At 40.2% G+C, this 27,042-nt stretch overlaps 1 protein-coding gene across 1 annotated transcript in view; it reads right to left on the bottom strand.

Moving 5' to 3' along the window:
- The window catches only part of ANOS1 (anosmin 1), a 136,197-nt gene extending 110,105 nt beyond the window's left edge, over nucleotides 1-26,092 (bottom strand). Inside the window, exon 1 of the mRNA XM_071564831.1 lies at nucleotides 25,725-26,092. Coding sequence (XP_071420932.1) covers nucleotides 25,725-26,069 — 345 coding nt within the window. The 5' untranslated portion in view covers nucleotides 26,070-26,092. The remainder of the gene's footprint in view (nucleotides 1-25,724) is intronic.
- Nucleotides 26,093-27,042: the final 950 nt, after the last annotated feature.

Genomic DNA, 27,042 nt, shown 5'->3' with positions numbered 1-27,042 from the left:
AAACTCTTAGGCTAGTGCAAAATGACAAGAAGAAAGTTAGGAACGTATTTCACCAGGCAAATCTGGTGAAAAACTGACCAAAGTCATCTTTTAGTCCATCTTTGTAAACACTTACTGTCTAGAATTGCTAAGAAGTAGACAAAAGATAACACATTTAAGAAATTGATATAGATCAGTAGTGATTCATGAACAGAAAGGCCAATAGTCACATTTCAATATTGCACAATACTTACAATAAATTATCAAGGCAAGATAACGAACAACCTTAAAGTAAATGGAAAATTCAATTAAATGTAACATGAGTTTACCAAAGTCACCTGTGCCAGTTTTATTTTATATTTTTGATAATAAAGTGCATTTCCCAGATAAGTGTTGTAGTTTGGGATTATTATGTAAATTCTCTCCCCTGCCACTTAACTGCCCAGGCCAGCGGTTGACAAAAGAAGTAGTTAACTGTGATCGCTGGGGTGGGGGCAGGTTTGTCTCTTTTGGTTTTTTTTTTTGGATATTCTCCTCAGTCTTGGCTCGGCGGAACGGGGGAGTGGGGGCTCCAAGGAGGCAGGCTGCCCTGCTGGTTACTGCTGGGGTTTTCCCTGGCTGTCTTGCCGCTGCCTACTTCGGATTACTTTTTCCTGCCGTGCTGCTACCTGCCTTGGATTTGCTGCTGGTCGCTCGTACCTTTTCTGCTTCTTGGACGGGGAACACAAGGGAAAGAGACTGAGTCCATCTGAAAGCCCACTGCTCGTCTGTTTCGCTGGAGAGGGACTGAAACTCACTCTGCAGCCAGCGGGCTGTGACAAGGACACTTAAGTATAACCTTTTCTCCCGGAGGAAAACCTGCTGGGTTTTGTTGTTGTTTTTTTTTCCTCTTATGGTGTTGGGGAAGTGGGTTGCACTAGTCTGTTTACATATATATATATATATATATATAGCAGTTATCCTTCTTGTATTAAAATTCCTTTTCTTAAATTTGATAAAGAGTGGTGTGATTATTGAGGAGGAGGCCCCTCCCCTGCTTGTGGGTAAAACATTTTGGTTTTTCCCCTCAAACCGAGACATTTCTTGGCGCCCAACGTGGGGCTCGAACCCACGACCCTGGGATTAAGAGTCCCATGCTCAAGAAATGTCTCGGTTTGAGGGGAAAAACCAAAATGTTTTACCCACAAGCAGGGGAGGGGCCTCCTCCTCAATAATCACACCACTCTTTATCAAATTTAAGAAAAGGAATTTTAATACAAGAAGGATAACTGCTATATATATATATATATATATATGTAAACAGACTAGTGCAACCCACTTCCCCAACACCATAAGAGGAAAAAAAAACAACAACAAAACCCAGCAGGTTTTCCTCCGGGAGAAAAGGTTATACTTAAGTGTCCTTGTCACAGCCCGCTGGCTGCAGAGTGAGTTTCAGTCCCTCTCCAGCGAAACAGACGAGCAGTGGGCTTTCAGATGGACTCAGTCTCTTTCCCTTGTGTTCCCCGTCCAAGAAGCAGAAAAGGTACGAGCGACCAGCAGCAAATCCAAGGCAGGTAGCAGCACGGCAGGAAAAAGTAATCCGAAGTAGGCAGCGGCAAGACAGCCAGGGAAAACCCCAGCAGTAACCAGCAGGGCAGCCTGCCTCCTTGGAGCCCCCACTCCCCCGTTCCGCCGAGCCAAGACTGAGGAGAATATCCAAAAAAAAAAACCAAAAGAGACAAACCTGCCCCCACCCCAGCGATCACAGTTAACTACTTCTTTTGTCAACCGCTGGCCTGGGCAGTTAAGTGGCAGGGGAGAGAATTTACATAATAATCCCAAACTACAACAATAAGGAAGCCCTATAGTTCTCATTTATCTTGACTGCAGTAAAACAACCAATACAGTATAACATGCAAAATAATAATTTAAGCTAAAGTAACAGAAACATGATGAGAACAGAAAGACAAACATGAAACCGGCACGAGGAAAAACAGCAACTTGCTGTTCTCCTAGAGGAACTTTTGAAGGGTCAGTTTTGGAAACAATATTTCCTTTTAAAAGAAAACACAGCTCAGAAAGAGAAGTGTATGTTTGTGGTATTAAGAGATGAGATAAAATAGTGATTCACTTTCTGTATAGGGGAAGATCGAAACAACATCAGGAAGACTTGAGTGACTCTGTGGACTGAACATGCAAAATAGACTACAAATTCTGTAACACAGAGTGTACGTTCATGTACTTAGGACCTCATATATATATACATTTCTTCCATAAGTTCATACTCTGGAACAGAATGAATGAAGATTCTGGTAAATGTGTTGTTCTGAATCTGACTAGAGTTAAGAGTCTGATGGAGCAATAGGAAGTCTTTTCATATGAATTAGGCAAGGTATTCACACAGGGATGAATTAATGTGATCATAGTATAGCTTCACCATTGGCACTGACTATAGACAGAGAAATGAGTTTCCAGGAAGGAGGAATCAGGTAGGCCAGAATACTTACATAGCAGCACTACACCCTTCTCCCTCTCTCTCTCCTTTTTTTTTTTTTTTTTAAGTTTAACAAAGGGTGATGCAAATAATGAGATAGTATCTGTATGTGTTGGTTTCAACTGAAATATAGTTAATTTTATTCAGAGCAGCTAGGATAGGCCATGCTTTGGATTTATCCTGGAAACGGTGTTGATAAACAGGGATGTTTTTGTTACTGCTGAGCGGAGCATACATACACAGCACCAAGGTCTTTTCTGCTCCTTATCCCACCAGTGACCAGGCTGGAGGTGCACAAGACACTGGGAGAAGACACAGCCGGGAGAGCTGATCCCAACTGAGCAAAGGGATATTCCATACCTTATGGCATCATGCTTAACATATAATGCTGGGGGGCTAATTGGAGTGATGGTCTTTGTCTTCCCAAGTCACCATTGCATAACGAAGCCCAGGTTTCCTGGGGATGGATGAACATCTGCCTCCCTATGGGAAACAGTGAAATAATTCCTTGCTTTGCTTGTGTGTATGGCTTTTGCTTTACCTATTAAACTCTTTTTATGTCAACGCATGAGTTTTCTCACTTTTACTCTTCTGATTCTCCCTCCCATCCCACCAGGGGGGCAATTGAGTGAGCATGTGTATCAAGCTTAGTTGCCAGCTGGCTCTTAATGACAATACATAAATTTTTATATATAAAACTCAAACAGATGAAGTCAAAATTATTCTCTCGACATACAACTACAATTCAGCAGGAGAAACAGATACATTAGAATCATTGCAACCAAGACCACTAGAACAGTTTCCTGAAACTGCAGCACTATGTTCTAAACCTCAGCAAAACTTGGAATTTTGACTTGCTACCAGAGCTATGAAGCCTACGCTTTGAAGCTGGATCTCTCTTTGTGAATCTTTCAATAGATCATGTTTGTGCATGTCTTCATACATGCAGTCATATGTTCACAAAAGCTCCCAAGATGTTGCCAGCAGGTCAAGGGAAGGGATTGTCCCCCTCTAATTAGTTCTTACAAGCCCCACATGGAGAACTGCATTCAGTTCTGGAGTGCCCAGGACAAAAAGGTTAAGGACGTGTTGGAGTAGGTCCAGAAGAGTGCCATGAAAGTGATCTGGAGACCAGAATACCTCCCAGAAAAGGCTGAGAGAGTTGGGCTTATTCATCCTGGAGAAGAGAACTCTACAGGGACACCTTACTGCAGCCTTTCAATATATAAAAGGGGCTTATAAGAAAGATAGTGGGACTTTTTACCAAGGTTTGTAGTGACAGAACAAGTGGCAACAGTTTTAAACTGAGAGACGGTAGATCTATACTGGATCTAGGGAAGAAACGTTTTATAGTAAGGGTGGTGAGATACTGAAATAGGTTGCCTAGAGAAGTGATGGATGCCTCATCACTGGAACTGTTCAGCGACCAACATGACCTCATGAAGGATCCCAGGGCAGGGAGGGGTGGAGCAGATGACCCTTAAAGATCCCTTCCAACTTCAATCATTCTGTGAATGTGCAACTTCAACAATCTCCATAGTCATAGATTCATGGAATGGTTTGTCTTTCACCGCAACTTCTAATCTGAACTTCATAAACCTTTATATAAGCCATTTTTTTCATATTAGCTGTGATGTTAAAAATATCTACTCTTGTATTACCTAGGGAGCTCTGGGGATGATAAATATAAAGGTATATTCATTTCTTTCCACTTCTAAGCTTATTTAGAAGCAATTTTTAAAAAGCAGTTCAAATAATTTAATTTCAATATTTCATGAAAATTTATCTTCCAGAAGTTTACAATGAAATCACTACATGATTTTATAATACCACTTTTATCTGTCATTATTGTAGAATTTAGCTACAACTGAAATTTTCTGGCATAACATTAGCTAAGTATGAGCACCATGTCAGGTCAAAAACCCTTTGAAAAGAGACATAAATAGAAGTAATAAAACTTTAGAGAACTGCTGTAAATAACATATGCTAGTGGGAATTCTTCAGTATTACCCTCAATGCTATATGATTTATTATTACCATTTACTGATCTAGCCAGCAGTAATGTTAAAAAAATATTTTATGTGTTACTTTGAATTTATCCTCCCTTTCTTCTGCATGTAAAATGTGACAGAGGGAGCTGATTGCAATAACAGATTAGTAGCAGCTCACTTTGTTTCAGTTACACTGCTCCTTTCCACTGACCTAGAAAATGCATCTCTGCTTTTAAATCGTATCTGTTACTTGAGACAATAAAGCCATAAATGTCCAGGTGTGTGACTCCCTGATTTGATAATTTCAATGTCTACAACCGTTTTCATTTTCTCTACTGAAAACTATTAGCACTTGAGTTAGGAAGTTTAGCAAAAAGTAAAAGTATTGTTTAGCAACTTCAGCTTCATACAAACTAACATGGTGTGAATGATCTTTCATTGCACAAGAAGAAAAAGCAAATTCTACAGGTTTTCTTTGAACCACAGGGTATCCAAGGAAGCACAAATGCTACATGAGGGCTCTTCTTCACTCTGCATCTTAGCAAATGGTTAATCACAAACATCCAGCTGTGATTACTGTTCCTGTTAGTGTACCTGGCTGAAACTATAATTTCAAACTATCAGTAATTTTTGCTTTATCTATAGCATTTTACATCTTCCCAGATTCCATCCTCAGTTCCATCATATCTTTTTCTTCAAACCCAAGCCTGACCTAATTTATGTCAATGAGAGTTTTGACTTAGTCTTTAGTGGTGGCTTAACTCTGTGGTAGAGAAATGGCCTCAAGGAAGAGTTAAATAGAATAGTTTCTACCCATCTATAAGCCTTGCACCAGCGCACCTTCAGGGCAACCTTGAAATATCTTAATCTGCATACTGAAGGGAACAAGCTGCACTCAACAGGGCAAACTCAAGTATCCAGCCCTGACACATCATATGAAAGATGTCAGGTAGATGAGACTAAAGCAGTCTACAACAGTATATAGTAGATGCAGTAGAGGAACTCGGCTCACCACCTGAGCCCCGCACACTTTCAGTCTGCCGAGAAGGAAACTAGATAAACTTCTAGAAGCAGACCTTCAAAGACCAGGACAGTTTGAACTTGTATAAGGACAAGAGCTTACCAAAACAAAGGCAGGAGGGGAAAAAAGCCTAAAACAAAACAACAGACAAATATTACAAGACTTATCATTCACACACTTGAAGAAAATACATGCCACATGTATTTTCAATGACACTGTTAAATTGGCATCACTAATCAGTCTTATTAGGCTTCATTTCAGCAAGTATATATACACACTAGCTTTCTTCCAGTAAACCATAAATGTACTTGTTCCGTGCCCTCTTATACCCTGAGAAAAAGAACAGTTGTGCAGCATCCCTTGAAAGGAAAAAATACATGTAGAAAAGCAAGGAAAATCAGTCTTCTATCTACAGTATGTGCCAGGGGAAAAAACTAACAACCTTTGTAAGCAAGTAAAAACTGGTCTTTAATTGGAGCAATGGCAAAAAAAAAACAAACACATTTGCATCTCCGTCCATAATTACATTAGGAGATACAGCCCTTCTTTTGAAATGCCAGAGATGAGCTACAAAAAATGAACTAGGCACTTCATCTGCTATGACAGTACCTGTATACCTATTGTCAGTTTTGGAAGTCTTTTCTCCCCTACCCAGTTTTCAATACACATTTGTGTGAAACCACTGTCTCGCAGCACTGGCTGCTCCTGACGACCTCACCAATCCTTTCAAAATGACAAGAAAGCATAGAAATAAACCCTTCAACTAACAATACTCACTGAAGTGAAAAAGAACATCTGAGTAGACAAATCAATAACTGCTGCAATGATAAATTTAGAGAGACAGGCTCCCAACATACATTTTCCTTAACCTTCCAGAAATCTCAACAGTATGAAATATAAAGTAGCATTGAAAGATAATTTACATTATGCTTGACATGCATTTCCTGACTGCGTGTTCACTATTACATAAATTAATGTATAGACTTATCTATGGCAGTGCTGTGTGTGCTCAATCCCAACTCAGAAGTATGGAATTAAGATGCAAAATGGAATTAACAAATTCAAACTAGGCCTTCCAGCTTACCAAAGTATACACCTAAGAATGAACTTCAGAAAAGCCTGTACACTTAGCGGGGAGAGGTATCAAACCCCAGAGGACAGGAAATGCCAAAGAAAAATTTATTTCTCAAAGCCTTTCTCTTGAGGTTAAACATGAACTTGTAGTAAATGTATGGGCAGGGGATACACAGTACCACCTCTCCTGAGCTCTCGTATTTAGTTATCCTTTTGCATATACATAACCAGAATGCCATAAAACCCAACAGCTTACCCGTAATACCCTAGTTCCTTGGCTTCCATTCAGGGAAGAAAGGCAGGAAATACACACAACTGAAATGACTACATTTTGTTCTTTTTATAGTGTCATATTTCATCGTAAACTACATTTTAAGGAAATAATTCTTTAGTAAGGGATTTCTGTTGCCTTACAATGGTTCTAATAAGGAACTAAACTGAATAAAGCAAACATCAACAAATCATAAATTGAATGCCATTGTGTACCTTTGAGTCATTCCCATCTGCCCTGTCACTAGATCCCAGGGAGAAGAGATGAGCACCACCCTTTTCACTTCCTCTTCTCAGGTAGAGAGCAATGAAGTCCCCCATCAATCTCCTTCTGTCCAAACCAGACAAGCCTAGAATCCTTAGATGTTCCTCACAGGACATGCCTTCTAGCCCTTTCACCAGATTTGTTGCTCTCCTCTGGATGCATTCAAGGATCTTCACGTGTTTCCTGAATTGTGGAGCTCAGAACTACACACAGCACTCCAGGTGAGGCCACACCAATGCTGAATATAGTGGGATAATCATCTATTTTGACCAGCTGGTGATGCTGTGCTTGATGCACCCCAGGCTAGGATTTGCCCTCAAGCACCCTGTAGACTCCTATTCAGACTGATGCTGACCAGCACCCCAAATCCCTTTCTGCAGGGCTACTCTCCAGCTGCTCCTCTGCCAGTTTATACTTGCATCCAGCATTATGCAAAATCCATTTTTTAATTGTTAGATTTGATCCCATTAATCATTGCCCAATATTCCAACCTATCTAAGCTCCTCTGCAGGGCCTCTTGTCCCTCAAGAGAGTCAACAGTACTTCCCACTTTTGTATCAGCAAACTTGCTAATGGTGCATTCAAGTGCTGCACCCAGAGCATTGATAAAAATATTGAGCAGAGCCAGACCTAGAATTGAACTCTGAGGAACACCAGGGATGACCAGTCACCAGCCAGATATAGCCCCATTCACTGCAACTCTTTAAGCCCTGCACTTTAGCCAGTTCTACTACACCCAGTATATGATGAACCCACTCATCCCATAGCTGTCCCTGACACTGGCTCATCATTTGCCATGCCTGGGGCTGTTGATGACTCTGTTACCAGCATCCAGCTCTGACCATCCTGTGCCAGCACCTTTGGGGCTGCTCCCCTCCGAGAGGCCACAACCTGCAACAGAGTCACCCTCTGCCCTCACTGAGCCTGACAGAAGAAGACTGTGCTTCAGGGTCCATAATAACATCTTCATTTATTCCTGATGTAAAAGTAATGCTCTTAAGACATTGGTCTAGTTAGCAAAAGCACAAAGCAAAATTTCTACACCAAAAACAAATAAAGAACACCTAAACCAGACAAAACAATAAAACATATAGAACCTACAGAAACAAAATAAAAAGATCACAGCATAGGACTCCAATGTGAGAAAAGGTAAGAAAACAAACAGTACTTAGCATATATTAGTCACACTGTTTAATATATTACTATCAGATAACTATATGACTGTGTAATATAAAAACATGTAGAAATACAGCAGTAAGTTTAACTATGTGCATATATTTCCTCTGCCATCTTATAACTACATACAACTCCTCAAAAAACAAACAAAAACAAAAAAACTATGCAACAGTATTCTGAAAAGGAAGCTGAAGGCAAGAATACATTTTAGAACAAAGACCTAAAGCTCTTCTGTTACTGTAACCAGCCACTGTGATTCCTCACAGCCCAATCAAATGCACATCCCCCTTAGAGGAAGCCATTTCTATACCAGATGTTTAAACTGTAGAAAAGTCAATGTTGGTTACTGGTTAACTCAAAGTAATTAAGAGGTGACTGAATGTAAGAAGTAGTTATAAAACTAATCAGCCTAACAATTCATTCTGGTGACATAACTGCAGTTTGCAAATATAAACCAAAATTAAATTATCACAGGTAACATCATGACTCACACTACCACGTAATTTTAAACATCTGGATTTAACACCAGAAAATGCATATCACCAAAAAATTTAAGACAGTCTTATTCAGGTTTTGTTGGGGATTTCTGCTAACATTGCCATCACCTGTAATGTGCTAAGTCCTATCACAATGATATGGTGAGTTCTCCTGCAGATGAACGGCTACAAATAGAGCTTGACCCAAACCTTGCATTGGTATTTTCTAAAAAGTCCAGGCAAAGTCATCTTCAACTTTCCTTGTTATTACAGACTGAAATATTTAAAGCCACAATTTCACATGTACCAAAAATACAAACAGAAAAAAAAATTAAGATCAGAGTAATTAAAAAAAAAAGTAAGTAAAATCAGCAACCACTACCTAAATCATGAGACACAACAGTATTTGTTCTCTGTCTCTCAGTATTAGTATGTTCCTAGAAAGACAGTCATCAAAACCCAAAGGCCATTATCACACCTTTTCTCTTTTTACAACACTGTCTTCTCAAATGCATAGAAAACCTACTAGATAAACACAAGCTGTAAAAACAAATGAGCCACAGGAATCCTTGTGTCTCTACCACACTTGTGAGTTATGACTGCCTTCTTGTGGTTTCACAGACTTCACTCTTACCACTTCTAAGACTGATCTAAACTAAGGTCTTATTCTACTTAGCAGGAGTTCCGACCAATCTGTGAAAGAATCCAGAAGAAATAAACTTCACTTCACTGTGCAACAGAAGGAATTAAATACACTGATACTAACTTGAAGATATTAAAATTATATATTGAATCTCACATTAAGGTATATTTGGGCCAAATTATGCATACATTTCTTAGGATTAAGCAATCCAGTTGAAGTGAACAGAAACTAATCTAGTGGCATTAATATGCGAAGCAAAAGATAGCTTGTCAACTATTTGTTTGTACGCTCTACTTCAAAATTCCCACACTTCCAAAATGCTAATGCCTTTTCTGTCATGTCATAAAGTGGGTTTGCTATACATATGAATGAACGAGGCAATAAAAGTATAAATAAAAGTATACGCCAACAGCTCAAGGATGTGACAGAAGTGTAGCCCATTGGGAAATTAACACCAAAAAGAATAAAATGCAGTCCAAAAATGTAATGTTTACTTATGCAAAATATAAATGTAACATATACAACCTACTTTAACATATTTGAAAAAAACACAACTGGTTTACAAAATACAGTAATATTCAACATTTCAGAAATGTGTGCATGCTGCAGTTAATGATGATTTGACTCCATAACTGAAAATTACTGTTGGTATTACTATTCCATATAATTATAAGATTATTGGTTAGTTGGGTCACTCCCAATAGCAAGTGATGTGATACATTTACCACAGGCTTCATTTGCCTGCACTACAAACAGAACACTCCAGAGCATCTCCACAGCACGAAGTGAACCACAGAAGCAGAAGTGTTGAGAAAAAATCCTGGTGTTGATGGACTTGATTTCTGAACGACACATATTACAACTTCCCCTTTCCCTTTTTGTTTAATGAGTTCTAGTCTGGTCCCATGGACACAATGCCCATTAGTACCTAAGGCACATTAGGTCCCCCTGGATCATCTCTCTCAGATATGTTAATCCAGAAAAAATCTAAAGTGAACTTTCAGACTGGTCTATAACGTAAAACAAAAGAGACTCACTCCAAAAGGAAATTGATCCATATTACAACACTAATGTATAGACGCACCTCAGACACCTCTAACACCCCCCAAACACACAAGAGTAATAATTCAGTGATTCCTACTAGACTAGATTTTTCCACAAAAGCCACAGTTTCAGGGCTGTTCAGGGTAGCAGTCCTTTCTGCACTTGCAAAAATGCTTAGGGGTCTGCTCTTTCACATCATTAAGAAACTAACTGCAAAAACCAACAAAAAACAAGAAAACAAACACACTTTTTAGCTCATCTAAAATGTCCATTATAAATTGTCCAACCATAAACTACATGAACGTGGGATATTCAGATATTCCATGGAGGTTTTATTGTCAAAGAGTAACTGCTGATTACGAAACTGCTAAATGCATTGTACAATATAGTGGCCATGTGATGTTTTACTGTATTTTCTCCTGTTCTGGTCTAGCATGTATGAGAGGAACACCACTATACACCACACATGTGTCTTTGGCAAGAAGATGTAAACATACCTGTCCTTAAAACTTAGCAGCCTATCAGCACCCAAGTTACTATGACTCAGAATCAGGCACCATCAAATTTTATGCTCACACTCTTGTGCTTAATGTACTACTTATTTCCAATATAATTACATGAAATTTGCGTGATAAATTTCAGGAATGCATTTCCTTTCTCTTTGGCATGTGCTATTAGTTTACAAGGTACTAAATATTTCAAGCCATAGTAGGAGCCATAAGCACTGCAAGCTGATGGATACACTTACTTTCATTTCCCTTTCAAAGAAAAACAAATGAATAAATTCCATGCAGCACCTTTCTCAACAGAAAATATTTGTGACAAAGACCTCCTTATTTCAATTGACTTTATGTATAACTAAAATTTCTCCTCTTTGATCTGTGCATGGCAATAAGCTCAATAAACATCATTGCCATTATGAATACTATGTTTCACTATCCAAAGTTCCTTTAATATTTTTAAAGTATGTAGTAAAGTAGAATCTCAGCAATAAAAATGCTGCAAAAGTAATGATCCTAGAGATGAAATATGCAGTCTAAAATTTGACTACAATTATTCACAGGTAGTTCCACAAACCATTAATATTTATTAAGTTTTCTATATCAAAATCATGTTTTAGAGGAATTATTCAAATGCCTAGCAAAGTTCTCAAAAGTAACAAGTGTAAAAATTAACATAGTTCTTGGACTTCCAACAGTTGAGTAAACAGTCTTTGAGGATTTTTTTTTCCATTTTCCACAGAAGACCTGTCTCAGTCAGTGAAGTACCTCACTAGGCATGGGATTTCCTAGAAACATTTGCAAAATGATTCTGTGGCCATTCAGGAATTAAAGAACTTTCCAAATAAAAATGACCCTTGGACTCAAACAGAACAGCCTATCTGCAATCTGAACAAAAACCAACACAATACTGTTAACATACACTCAGAAACCACTAATTCAAAGAAGCGGATGTCAGTCACACAAAAAAGTCTTTCACCACAACAGTTAAGCAGCATTTCAGAAAGAAGTCTTATTTCCCAGACATATTTTAATTATTAGTCTTTCCATACATCTGCCTCCATTGTAGACATTTCAGAGAGACAGACAAGATGTAATGGGCATAATTTTCTAAGCCCACAACTTTATTCTTTCATCTCTAAAGCACAACTCAACAAGAAATCACATCATGTAAGTTAACACTCCTCTCTCTCCATTGCTCCTGTTGTTTTGGTCCTTGGCCTCTTCCTTCCCAACCCAGCTGTCACTTCTGCAGAAAGCCAACACACAGGACTGTCACATTACACAAGTGGATGCCAGTTGCATACTGCTCAGATACCACATATCACATCAATTTATGAATGTCCTCCTCCTAATTGTATCAATGTAACAAGAGGAAGTTACGATGCCCTTCTCCAGGCCACCTCAGTGCTGTTCTCTTTCTGCAGTTCCCAGACCCGTAAATGCTGTTCATGTTTGTCTGCAGACCACATTTTTACTCCTATCCTATTTTAAGGAATGGTAATAGCTCCTGCAAGGGCAGATGTTGCAATGACTGTGTCGACAATGGATGAAAAGCAGGCATCAAGTGAAGGAACACATAGACAGGTGGGTGAGTCCCTTTCCACTTGAAATTGAACACACTTGCTAATCTGATCCTAGCTGGGATCCACTGGCCCTGCAATGCTGTCAGCATGCTCCTGAAAGAACTAGCCTTTTAATGAACATGACAGTAGAATCTTCCCATTTTCTTAGTGGCTTTTCACAGTTTACCACAGATGTTTATTACATGCGACTATTGCTGCAGTCCAGTCTTCTAGACCACCTTGCAACCAACCTAAGACTGTGAAAGGACAACTGAGAGAGAGAATAAATCAACATTAAATTCTATTGAGAAAGATATACTAAAACTACTCATACAATGCAAGCTATAGAGATATTAACTGTATCTTTCTACAGTGACAACCTTCAATGAAAGATTTACATTGCCTCATCACATTGGCATGAAATTTCCCACAAACATGAAAGCACTTCATACACCAGGGTTTTAGAATATAGACTGATAACTAGATAATGAAGACATACCATAAAAAGAAAACAAATCTCTCCTCAAGGCAGGACTGAAGCATTTGTCATTAACACATCTGGTTTCCAGAGATATAGCTGTTATGCAGAGCAATCATGTGCTGACAGGTCCATCAAGTTTCAGACCTTTCTGGCATCAGGTAAAGGAGTTAAAACTTAAATCAGGCTAATTTGCACTGAAGTTATGGAAAGGCTTGTAACACGACAGATGTTAAAGCTCAGCTTATGTCTCTACCCAAGCCACCAAATTTTAAAGCCTCCAGGTAATGTAAATGATTGGATATGTCACAGATTTCCACTACAAGGATCACACGGGTTCTGAAGTATAGCATTTGCTTTTGTATCTTTAATCTAAACAAACAGCCACAAAAGAAAAACATAATAATGTATATCCTTAAGCTGATAAAATGTGGATAACTGTGGTTAATGCCAGTTGTCAGTAACTTGTACTATCAGCATTCTATACTAATGTTTTTTCCTTTCCCAAATAACTTTTCTTTTGCAGAACTGACAAATATTTTAGTTGTTACATCTTTGAAAAGTGTCACATAATGGTGGTATGCTCCAGAAATTCCATCTAAATCATGTTTCCTTCCATTTTACTAGCCTTCTCACCTGTATAAAGCAATTAAGAAACACAGTGAAGGGGGTTGTGGTACTACAAGTATATTGATAATATTCAAGTTTCTTTTTCATTGATCTGGGAAGCTCTGCTCAATTTGCTTTCTCAGTAGGAAGTTCATGGGTGAGAACAATTTGTCTGAGGCTTTATCTATACCAGATGGATCTACTAGGTATGACTAAGTATCTTAAGGGCATCAAAATTTGACATCTGCTCCTGTTATTAAGAGGATACACCATGTTTGTTGATGAAACAGGGATGCCTTGGAATCCCTGAGGGCACCTGGATATAGGAAGCTACAATCAGTAATGGGGCAATATTCCATTTTTTTTAAATATTTGTTTACTGTCTGTAGTGGTATTTAGCTCTGATTACATAAAAAATTGTTTCCACCTTCCCTTAATAGCTGAAAAAATATTTTCTAAAAATATCTTAATTTGAAATCAAGGTGCTTCACATCTGACAAATAACTGCCAATTCAGTTTTACTTTGCCCTAATGGCATAGTATCATTTGCTAACACTCAACTGTAAAGGAAGATGTCATGACACAGTAAGATGGTATTTAACAAATTCAAATTCATTGTCTTTAAGCAGCTTACAGGGAATTTTCTTGGGTTTACCTATAAACTCTGAACAGACAATTCCAGTATATTTTCACTGGCCTAAGCTTATTTCCATTTAAACCACTGGATACATTACTATAAACTACAGAGATATAATACTCAGGCCAGCAATGGAAGCTCATGAAAAATCTTGTCAAACTATTAATTACATTAATAGAAGACTCAATAAGTATCAGTCAGAAGTCTGAAAGACCTCCAGCTAAAGAAAACAACAAGAGCTTACACTACATTAATATGTAAAGCTCTTCAGTCTTTAAAACTACCCGAGTCATGTTTTCTACTCCAGAACAAAGACAGTCAGTATATTCTTTAGGCAACTCTAAAGGTTCATTTCCTTTCTACAGTTTTGAAAATGGCTCAAGTTAGGAGTAATTTTCAAGTTTAGTCCACATTGCTACTCTTTTTTTCTACTTAAGGACAGTTTTGAATACTGGAAGGAGTCTTGAAATAATTACTGTTTGTTATTGCACATTTATTGCCACCGTAATTAACAGCTTTTCTGCTGTCCACACTCAAACGCCTACATGTGTGATTCTATGAATAAACTAAACCTTTTACAAGACAAATTAATATGCTGCATGTGCAGCACTGAATGCATCTCCACTACACTTGGTCATGAGAATCCTCTGGATAGAAACCAAAAGCCTACTGTCTTTCCCATTGTTTATTCAATTTTTCAACTCAAAGAACAAATTCAACAATAAGCTGTTAGCTGCAAAAATCTACATCTTCTTTCCTTATTTATTTTGACAAACGTGTCCCATAGCTGCTACTAACTACTATATAAAGTGACATACACTTCATTAATTGCATTATTTTTACCTCTTTGTGTCAGTTTGTTTAATCTCAAATGTTCCTTCCACCTACTGCAGATGCAGACTGACCAATACTTGGCTAATTCATGAATTCAGTTCATAGCTGCATAGAAAGAAATCCCAAAACAGAAGGAACCCTCAAGCTCTCTTAGTTCAATTTCTCTTCCCAAAATTGCTAGATGCAAATCAAATGTCAACATATTATATACTCTTTGTGACTAAGAAAAATGGGGGCAGGTAATGATGTGATTCACTGTTGTCTATTTGTGGTTAACAGTAAAGTGCTTTCATTGTTTTCAAAAGTATCTATAACCATCCCCTAACAAAAACAAAAAAGCCACCCTGTTGAATTATTATGCAGTGATTCAAATTCTGAAAAAAATGACAGCCACTGTATCAGGACAGAAACATAAAGACAATGACAATGATAGTAGTAATACAAATAATACTACTACTAACAAATTCTTATCACCCCTTCGTCACTATTTGATGTCTCACATAACTGTTCAGCCATATACTGAATTTGAAGAAAACCCAAAGCCTTACAGCCAGCAAGGTTAAAAAATGAATTTACAGTGTTTAGGTCCAAAAATGCCCTTATGCCTGACTGGAATGTTCCAGTCATTAACAGTTAAAAAGCATTACAAATTAAATACAAGTGATGTATAGTCCCTACATCCATGGCCTATATCATTAGGTAAGAAATCATGTTCATGTACATGAACTGTGATTACTTGTTTTTTTAAAAAAATATAACAATGTGAAGATAACTTCCCCAAAGAGTAATTATTAAATAAAGCAAAACAGATTTATGCTTATAAATTCTCATAAGAATGGCAAGGAAGGCTGAAATATGTTTTCACTGGATTAAATGAGTACATTATTCTCATCCAATCTTCACCATCAACCTCAATTTCTGACTCTCTGGACAGAAGACATTTGCTCTGAAGCAATCCTATTTCCCTCACAATATCTTATAATAAGGTCCATGACAGCTGGACTGCAACCCTCACAGGAAGGAAAAACAAAATCTTTACTACCTCGTCCAGGTTTGCAGTTTCAGTTGTGACCACTTGAGAAATTACAGTGGCAGCAGTTTGTCTTACTTCTGACTTAAAATATAACATTTTTGTACCAACATACTGCGTGGGAGGACACTTCACCTTTTTTTCCCCCTACTGCATGGGAATAAAACGTATGTACTTTGTTTCATCATATGACCAAACTTTACTATATATGTGCAATACAGTAAATCCAACACTTCTGAAAATGCACAGGACATATGCGTAAGAAGAATCAAAGCTTTTTCCAAAGAATTGGGATCACTATTTATTTCAGAACTCATGTAAGTAAATCACAGTACTGACTCAAGACAGCAGGCAGCCATCACCAGAAACTACTTCTGGTTGAAAACTCTCCAGGGAGTAAGTTCATAATGTTTGGAGAGCAGGAATCATTCAGAAAGCCAAAGCAGCCAGTTTCTTTGTCCCTCTTTTTCACAATCCATCAACGCTGTTAAAGGAAAAGAAAGAAATGAGGAACAAGCTGCCATCACCAGGACACACTCAGTCCATAAACTGCCTCCAGACCCACAAGTTACTTTTAGGAAAGAAATGAATGAAAACATTCTGAAAAGAAGCCAGTCACAAGTCAGCAGCTTTACCTGGACAGGCTCCACACTTGAGCACCCCTGATCCAGAACAAATTTAGTATTTATGTGCCTGCATTGGTACACATGGCAGGATCACAAATTAGTTAGAACCTTGTGATGAATTTTTTTGGAGGTTTTACCCATAACTGGATTTTCAATGAAGACAGAAGTATTTTCAAAACATTTTTACAAAATAATAAACAAGAAAAAGTAACCTTTTTAAACTAAGTAAAACTCAAAGCAGCTGAGAAAGAATGGAAATAGAAAACACTCACAAAAAGCATTTACAAACAACTCTTCCTACACTCACTGTGTCTGTTTCCTGCCTTAATAGCAATTAATTGTGACACAGTACATTTTACAGTGCCCTCTTTTCCTAGATAATTTCTCTTAGCAGCATTGTGAGCCTGTGGGAGGTCACCTGTTGCCAGTTTTCTCCCAAGACTCTCTCTCTTCTTTTGCTTCTCCTACAAGTTCCAGAGCCATGCCTTCCTCACAAATCTCAGCTGCTTACTAGGACAGTCATTCCTCTTGCAAAATTGAAACAAGTCTCTTCTTTTTTAAAGAGAAATGTAATATAGCATGCAGACCAAGGAAGAAACAAAGCAAAACATGCGGTGTCCTCAATGTAAAGGTATAATAAGTCACAGGGCGTTGTTTTTATGGTGAAAATTTATTTTTTCTGCATTATATGAGTACATAACTTGGATGTCGTATCTCTTTGGCAGTCTAGAGAGGCACAGTGGTGAAAACAAGACAAAAAACATGATAAAAACTTTAGACCAGGGTTTTTCGCCAAATTTGAAAATATCTAATATTATTTTCAGTGGAAGGAATTGAATGTGTGATTTCTTCTAATCAGAGATGAAAGGAACAGTACTCTAATTTCAAGTTTAAAGAGTCCACTTACCTTTCAACACCCCCAGTTCTCCATCTTTGAGTCCTGTGATCTCTTGGTCATTAAAAGACTGAAAAAGGGATACAACCAGAGTTGGAATACCAAGCTCACAGCACTCTGTTGACAAAGGCTGCATGGACCTAGTGTTCATAACATGGACCTGATCCAGCTGAGATCAACAGAAGGCTTTTCATGGATTTCAAAGGTTTTTGAAATATAAGGCCTTATAAGGCTCAGCTGTGGGAAAGGTCAAAAAATGAAGATTCTTGGTGTAAACTCCTAGGCAAGTGGGGTTTTTTGGTTCAAACTTAACATTTGCTAGGCACCAACTACTAAATATCAATACAAATGTGTCTGTCTTCTCAATGAAGTTTCTGATAGTCATTAATATTATTTTCAATCTTTAAAAATATGGATGCTAAATTACAGCACTTTCTGTTTACAGAAGTAGCCTATGTACTCAAATCCAGATAACCTGGGAAAGCAAAAATTCACATGGAACAGCCAACAGAGATGTAAGTCAGCTTGTGAAAAACAATCTCCATTTGTAGACACACACAAATTCAATACTCAGCCTTAAGAAGTTTGCCGTTTACAAAATGACAAATGTTGAGATTTTGGAAAATCAGTCTGTTTTTCAAGCTATTTCAGAAATGTATTGGGTCTGGTTTAACTTACAGGATACTTTCTAAACCAAATACATTTAAATACAGTTCAGAGCACCAGTTAATCATAGAGACAGGCCATATGCATACAATGAATAATGTTTTAGTAATTCTTTTAATATGAACATTACCTATCCTAAAAACCTTTCACTCTGTAGTAAGTGGATATATCTTTCAACAGGGGAGGATTTACACTTCAGAACTCCCAATGTTTGACTTTCAAATATTTACTAATGCTTTTCAGAAGCAACATCTCTTCCCTCTTCCTAACATGCCTGTGACATTAAAACTATGCTTTGTCAATATTATCTATACATAAATGTCTGTCTCAAAACATATTCTTGTTGGATTTATTGCATATGGTATCAGGCATATTTACAAAATTAACAGAGATTTTATTTTATGAACAAGTATATTTTATGAAGCAAGATAGCATAAATTTTTTTCTTAATATGTAAGCATCCACAAGTAAAATGTGAGAAAAGTATCTTGGCAACTCATTGTTCAATACAATTGTTAACCATTCACTGACATTTTCATACAGTTCATTTGCTTAGCATTTAAAACTTATGCTTGAGGCGCAGACAAACATTTCAACTTGGAAAAGTAATGGATAAATGTGAGGTCCCAAATCTGAGTAATCAAATCTTCTTGAAAACAATGATCAGACTCTGCAAATCCTGCACTCACATCAACCATGCAGGCTATCACTGATACCAAAGGCATTCGAGTCTAGTTATGACCAAGTGTATATAACTCTCACTGAAGTCAGGGAGGTTCACAGCAGACCACGTTACAACAGCAAAGACTAACTGTGGCTCAACTCCACAACATGGTGAATAATGCAGGTCTTTTCACTAGATGCAACCATTATTATTCAAAAAAAAACCCCTTTCATCTTCAAAGTTTTTACATAAGATCCTGTTAGGAGATGTGTGCACCTCCTGTTCACAACTGGAGATCTCAAGAATAAGAGCACACCAAATGACAAAATAGTTATCCAGATCATATTCCATACGAACAATAAAGACAGGGGCACGATTGGGACTTTTAACAAGTTTTGAGGAAAACAAAGTAATGACAAATGTTAAAATTTGTCTGTGGAAATAAAGTAACAGCAGTGTGCTTGACAAGACATATGAAAGTCAGAATTACTTAATACAAGGACTATTTTTGGAAAGGAGATGAGTACTAAAATGGTAACACTGGCAGATGGCACACATCGTCATATGTAGAAAAGACTGTGAACATGGCCCAAAAGATCTAAGCAAACTCAAGTGTCTGAGCAGCCTGTCCATTGGAACTGAAACATTCTGGGAATAGCACTGCATATCTACTACATCTCATTACAAAAGTACCATGTAACTTTTAAAAAAACTTCATGAAAAAACAGTTTACGGTTCCAGAATTATTCAAGACAGTTACAGTAACTGTTTTTTCAGGATCTCCACCTTTCCTACAGTAGAGCAGAGAGAGACATATGTACCCTAGACTTTTGGCCTGGCCTACCATCTTACAGCTGAAACCCACTGCAGATTTTTGCAGGTGCAGTCACTTTGGAGTTACAAGCAGTCTGAAAACAAATGCACTGGCATTTAGACAATTAGCTGTCTGACTTGTAGGTGAAATCTGGTATTGGTTATTTAAAGGCAATCACTTGCACACTATTTGCATGCAGACATACGATCTGAGAACCTTTTATTATTTACTTAAAAGAACTGCCTGCTTTTCCTCAAAAATTTCAGTTGTCCTGACAGGCAAGAGTCCTCATACAACAGTAAAAACAACCTTCTACCACCAAAGAGTTACCAGTCATTCAATATAACAAACTTTTAAGACCTTATTGTTCCCTCTTACAGTTACTAAACATTAGGCCATATATGGCTCTTAGCTTAAGACAATATTTGCCCATACTTTTAAAAACAATTTTCACTTAGCCTTGGCTCATCTAGCTTAGTACTAATTCCTAAGTACCAATCCTTAGTATGTTACTATGAGAGTTACACTAAATAACATTCACAAGGAGAAGTTTCACTACAATTTCCCTCCAATTATCATGAAACTGGATTACCATTTGAGGGATGTCTGTGCCGTATCAAAATTTTCAACTACAACTCACCCACTACTAAAATAAGTCAACTTAGGTATGCACAAAGAACCCCTGTGTGACCAGGGTCATCCACAGTGTTGTTGGTATGTTTCTAAACAGCACCACCTTAATGAGTTTAAGCAATCTCTCAGGAGCATCTTCAAGCAGCAATCATAATTTTGGAAGACACTATATGTATAAATCCCAATATACCTTGACTTCCCCCTTAAGAATAAAGAAATGGATTTGCTAAGATTCAATTTACTACTGAAGATTACTCACAGAAAAAATTATAGTGAAATGTATGGCTATCTAAAAATATGGAAAAAAGTCTGATTTGACTTAGCATTAGCATTTTGTATTTAACACACTGACAATCACAAGTGGACATATATGAACTCATGTATGAAAAAATAAATAGTAAAAATTAATTTAGAAATAACTGTGTTTAGCAGGCTTTATAACTTTAAAATGTAGCTAATCTTGTTCTCTGTTCTACTCACTTCTCCATATCTGGAGTGCTAGGTCCAGTGCAGGGCTCCTTGACACATGGAGAGACATGGACTTAGTGGAGGGAGTCCAGCAAAGGGAATGTAGGCTAAGAGAACTGGGAATGTTTAGCCTTGAATAGAAAAGGCTCATAGGATTTTCATCCACGTTTATAAGCACCTGATGGGATAAAGTAAAGAAGATGGAGCCACACTCTTCTCAGAGGTGCCCAGTAACAGGACAAGAAGCAATGGCCAAAAACTGAAACATAGGACACTCCATCAGAACATAACAAAACTTTTTTTACTGTGAGGGTGATTAAACACTAGAACAGGCTGCCAGGAGGTGTTGCCCAGCCTCAACTGCTCTGTCACTGTGAGCACATGGCTGTGGCCTCTCCTGTGACTCCACAGCACAAACACAACCAGTTTTACTGGCAACTACCCCAAATTCTTGTGGCATGTTCTACCACCCTCTCAGCTTTTGACCCAGTAAACAAGGCTGACGGCTCCTCTGCCTTAACCAATTTATCAAGTTGCATATATTAAGCAGGAAGGCGCTCAAGGAAGAGGCTTGAGAGGCCTGCAACAGAAGCCAACTAAGACAAAGTTCCACAAGTTCATAGGTCAAAGTAAGCAGCTTCTTCGCCATAACATTTTTATGCTGTACCTTTAGCTTGAGTAGTTATGCCGATGTTGAAGCTCTTACAGAGAAAATTTTAATCACAGTGGTTTTAGAACATGTCTCAGACAACTGGCAGTAGAGATTAAAATCCAAACTGTGTTTTCACTCAACCTGAAAATAGAACGCTTAAGGTCACTGTTATGCCTGATCCCCCAAAATGGAAGTTCATCCACAACCAATATCATAGATGGGAAAGGCTACACCCACAGACAGCAATGCAAGAAATTTAGTCTCACTGCACTAAAGCAGGCAGGTTATACAAAAAACCCCTAGCAAAACTAATCTGAGTATTCAAGCCTCTTTTTCAGCTACCTAGACAAGTTCCCTGTTTATACCCACACCATTCTCAAGAATACAAAAACTTGAGCATTAACTGACCTCATCTTCATGAGAGTTTTACTAACTATACTGGGTTACTATAAATCCAAATTCACAAATAAACTTTGAATACCTCAAATTAAAATTCCTATCTTTTCCCTGAACATCGGCTAAAACACTGAGAAGGGGACTGCCTTAATAAGAAAATGTTGAGGGAAAGAATGTATCCAAAGACATCAATATTCTTTACAACCTCGGTCCCTAAAATAATATGGCTTTTTCCACACAGGATTCACAGTCTTGGTGTTTCGTATTGAGCCAGACACTTTAGTCCTTCCTTTCATTCCCAGCTAGAGGAGGAATCGTCCTTCCCATGTTATAAGGGCAGCTTACTAACACACAGGCATGCTTTTTTAGGTAACAGACAAATACACTGATTTTGATACAGGACTATAAGGTTCAAACCTACACCTTCTTCTCCATCATAAGCAGCCCATTTGACTGTCATGCTCTTGCTTACTGGAAGAGCACTCTTACCATTCTCCCCTGTTCAAGTGTTTTACAGAGAATTTTGTCAGAAAAAAAGCACAGCAGTAGGTACTCTATTACTTTTCAAGGCAGTGACCCAAGATCGTGGACAGGTTCCAGCGAATGCTCTGATTACTCCCTCATACATGTTATGCAACAGTCATGGTAAAACCCTAATCTCAACATCGAAAATGCCTGAAAGTGACTAGCCTAAACATTAGGCTAGATAGATGAGTCCTCTTTGCCCTTACTCTCTCTGGTCACAGGTCAGTGAATGCTTCATTTGGTGATGTCCAGTGGCACAACTTGCACAGTTGAGATAAATATGCCCACTTACAGATTTTTGTATGATTTTTTTTAATGAAAGGACTTTGTGCCAGCATGTTCTCTGTGAAAGTTCCTGGCCTGTAGATAGGCCATAGATAGACATAAAATACACATATTTCACTGGGCTATAAGATCCATGTGATGCATAAGTCTCATATTGATCTCACATATCCTTTGGTGTAACCTCTACATAGAATTTCCCAACACTACCAGAACTGGAAAAGCCCCCTGGCAATGGGGATTTTATAGCAAAAAAGCAGACATCTGCACATCTTCAACAAACATTCTCAAAATAAGATTTAGATTTAGGTGACTGATTCTTCTTCTAGCCCACATCAACAGTCTACATGGAAAAAAACCCCAAACCTGTATTATTTGACCTGTGCCTCAGTTCAAATAATTTCCTACTGACAATGTATCTTTAAAATAGGCTAAGAAAGGTAAATTAATGTAAATTAACAAATAGGGTTTTTATAAAAAAAAATCTCTCTTGACTCCTTCATGAATAGGGACAGTAAAAAAAAATGAGTAAAAATTCTTTGTGAGGGAGAAAATTGATTAAAAACTCGTTTGAACATTCTGGAAACTGGAAAAAAATTAGTTGGCATCCAAACAAGGAATCAAAAGGTATAGAATTAACCCTGATTCTCTAGTCATACTACCCCATTCTCTCTGAAAGGTTGTTAGTAATGTGGTTTTAGTACCATAAACTATGTGCTATGAAGCCTCTCTGAAGTGTTAGGGATGTCGCCTCTCCCAAAGCATCCAGCTGTTGCCTCCCTGCCCCCCCCTCGGCCCTCCCCCATCACTGAGGCTGTATCTAAAGCAGGGTTGAGAAATGAGTGGGTCAGTCTTTCAATTCTTGCCTTAACTGGGAGACACCAGAGTTCCTTCCTGCTCCAATTTGGATGAGCTAGTGTTTTGTTGGCTTCAAAGGTTGAATCAGATTACAAGATAAGTGGGCATCTCTGAAATGAAAAGAACTCCAGAAATCACTACCAGTTCAGCTGAAAAGAGGAGCGGAGTGACTAGAAGGAGGGAGAAGAGAAAGGGATGAAAAGAACATCGTATCCTCTAGCCCTCATGGAATAATATGGCCCAAACCTGCTCATCCTACAGTCCACTGTGTCTCAGCAGTCTCTTGTGCAAACACTCAACACATGACGTACTTCTAAACCTCTCCTCCCTTCCCTCATTAAAAGACAATGGAGAACTTAACTTTTATAAACGAGGGCACTTTACATTGCAAACAATCCAGTCATTTCATGTCTAGCAGAAGTTTAATCCCTGGTAATTTATATAAATTACTGTATGCTTTAGCAGGTTGGGGTTAAAACTCTGAGATTCTCAACTGATTACAAAAAACCAGCCGTTATCAAGTCCTAACTGAGTAATTCCCTGTTTATTTCACCCTAGCTAATTAAAATGTAATCACGATTGTTTGGCAATGTGCATTCTGTCAGCAGTTTTACATCGAAAAAGAAATCTTGCCAAGAAAACACACACCAAAAAAAATAAAAAGCCTTTCACCATTAATTAGCTTTATCTAAACTGACTCTTTATCCACTGAAACTGTAAATCAAGTAAGCTACAACCTCTTGACAACGCAATAAAAAATACTAACCCTTCTCTGGGATAATGAACTGTTTTAGTGGATGCCCTCCATTCAGGCCATCCAGCGATGCGGGTTACGCTGACAGCGGGTGCTCCTCCGGTCACGGTGGAGCCCCGCGCGGTGGCCGCCAGGGCAGGGCAGCCCCTTTCCCACACGCTTTGGGGTGCACCCCTAGTCTTTTCAACCCAAATCCGGTTGCAGGCACCCAAACACTTCCTGCTGCCGCTGCAATGCACATACTCAGCTTTCCTGTCATACTTTTTTTTTTTTTTTAAATCGGGTTATCCTGAAATACCTCTCAAAGCTGCCTTTTGTGCCAGCACCTTTGCCCCGAACGCTGCTCCACCCAAAGCATTTGGGTTTCTCACCGCTCGGCAAGCCCGGGATGTGTGAGCGCCGCACTCCCCGCCCGATGCCCGGCGCGGCGCGGAGCGGTGCCACCCCCGGAACGGCGGAGGTGGCTCCCTTCTCACCGAGCTGGGCAGCCCTTTCCCAAAGGGGCTTGGGGACTCGGGAGAGAGATGGGCTTGCAGCTCTGAAGGATTTCCAGCATATCCATGAAGTCAACTCGGTTTAATATTTGCGCAGTGTAGAACAGGTGGGGAAGGAAGAAGGGGAAGGTGCATGAGTAACTGGAAAAGGGAAAGGCTGGGAAGACACCCGCTGCTCTTGCACCAGCTCTCGCTCTGCTTTCAGCATTTCATTTTATGCCCCGCAGGTCTCCCGCTACTTCGACCCCATTTCCCTCCACTTTATCCCTATTTCCCCACTCCCGTAAGCCAGAGATGTGCACTTCTGTCCCAGAATTAAAAAAAAAAAAAAAAAAAAGTGTTACTCCCACCCTCACCTTTCAGGAGGTCGGAACCAAGTATTACACGTTCCTAATTATCGCTCTTACAAAACAGGCTCAAACTTTCCCACCAGTTTGGAGACGCGAACCACGCGCGGGCGCACAGGCAGGCAGAGCTCCGCGGGATCGCCGCCGCACCGCCCGACAGGACGAGCGCTCGCCCGGCCCCGGAGCACTGGGCCGGGACGCCCCGCCGGCCCCACCGCCTCGGACACCGCTGGACGCATCGGCCGGGGCTCGTCCCGTCCTGCCAGAGGCGGCAGCCAGGAGAGCCGGGCACCTGCGAGGAGCCCGGGCACCCGCCGAGCCCCGCGACCCGCCATGCGTGAGCGCGGCCGGTACCCACAGGCGCTGCCGCGGAGCTGTGCCCACCTGTCCGGTGCCTCCAGGTGCCGGTGGCGGCTTCCGCAGCGCGCCTGCCATCCGGTGGGGCACGGCCCCCCAAGTTTGCCAAGAGGCTCTCTGGCCCCGGCTGTCCTTTCGGCCCCAACCCCGCGCCCGCCGCGCCGGTGCGGGGGCACATCCACCCTCCAAGCGGCGGGGCTACCCAGCGCGGCGCCATGCCCCTACCTGGAAATGCTTGAAGAAGGCGGAGATGCGGGTGATCTGGAGGCTCAGGCACCTGGAGGTGCATCTGGCGGTGGAGAAAGCCTCGTCCTGCCTGCGGGCGGAGGCAGCGGCCCCTGGCCCGTCGGGGCTGCCGCAGGCGGCCGTCACCCAGAGGATCAGGGCGAGGAACGCGCCGGGCGCCCTCCGCACCATCGCTCTGCGGGAGAGGAGGGCAGAGGGGCGGCCGGGCGGTGCGGGGGGCGGCAGGCACCGGGGAAAGCTCGCTTTCGCTCGGCGGGCTAGTGCCGGGCTGCGCCGGGGACGGACACCTCCGCACACAGAAACTACACAAGAAAGTTCAATCATTCAACTCCCCTCACCCCGTCCTCCCTCCCTCCCCGGCCCACAGCCCTCCCCCGCCGGCAGCGGGCGGGCCGATGCTGACAGCGGCCGCGCCATTGGCTGCGCCGAGCACCAGTGGCGGGGCGGGCGGGCCCTGTGCCCGCGGGCAGGTCGGCGGGGCCATCCCCGGCTCCCGGACCCTGCGTCGGACGCCGCCACCTGCGGGGCTCGGGGCGGCTCGAGAAGCCGGACGCTCCGTCCTTGCCCACGGGCGGGTGGGGTGAAGGTCCCGCCACGCTGGCCCAGCCCTGGGCGCCGGGGCCGCTGGTAACCAGTCCTTATAGCCTGATTACTGTCGAGGGAAAGGAAAGGAGAAAGGAAAGGGAAAAGGAAAAGAAGAAAGAAAAGGAGGAAATCACTTTTTTGGAAGTCGATGTTTCTTACAGAGAAGCTCTATAGTGAGCGCTTGTCCCAAGGTGAAACCAATACAGGCTTCTCTGAAGAGTTATTTAAAAATGAAAATCTACAAGTCATTAGTCCAAATACCTCTGGGTAATAGCTGCGAAAATTAAAATAACGCCTTCAGCTGTAAAATGGCCACCATACAGTATATATCAGCCTAACATTCTTTCTGCGCTGTCAGTTCCAGGGCTGGGAGTGTGTGCCGCAGTATGTAGCACAGAGGTTACGTACCACATTCCTCTCTGTTCTTGCTGTATGGACTCCTCCCGTCGCAAGTATGTGTTTCTAGAAAGAGCAAGTGGATCATTCCTCACTTAAGCCTGTGGATTGAGCCTCCTGAACTTGAAAATGCGAGAGCTGTATGAGCTGAAATAAGTAGACCTTAGGCCGTTTCAGGAGTTAATACTTAGATCAGTTACTACTACAAGCAGTTATCAAACCATGTATTAAACAGACTGAAGAAGTCATCTTGACTGGAACAAGTTTTAGCATGAGTTAAGTGTTTATCAGGAAAGTCACCTAAAGTCTCATAAAA

Source organism: Pithys albifrons, chromosome 1 (genome assembly GCF_047495875.1).
Source record: "Pithys albifrons albifrons isolate INPA30051 chromosome 1, PitAlb_v1, whole genome shotgun sequence".
In the NCBI taxonomy this organism is placed as follows: Eukaryota; Metazoa; Chordata; class Aves; order Passeriformes; family Thamnophilidae; genus Pithys; species Pithys albifrons.
This window is presented reverse-complemented; position numbering and strand designations above follow the sequence as displayed.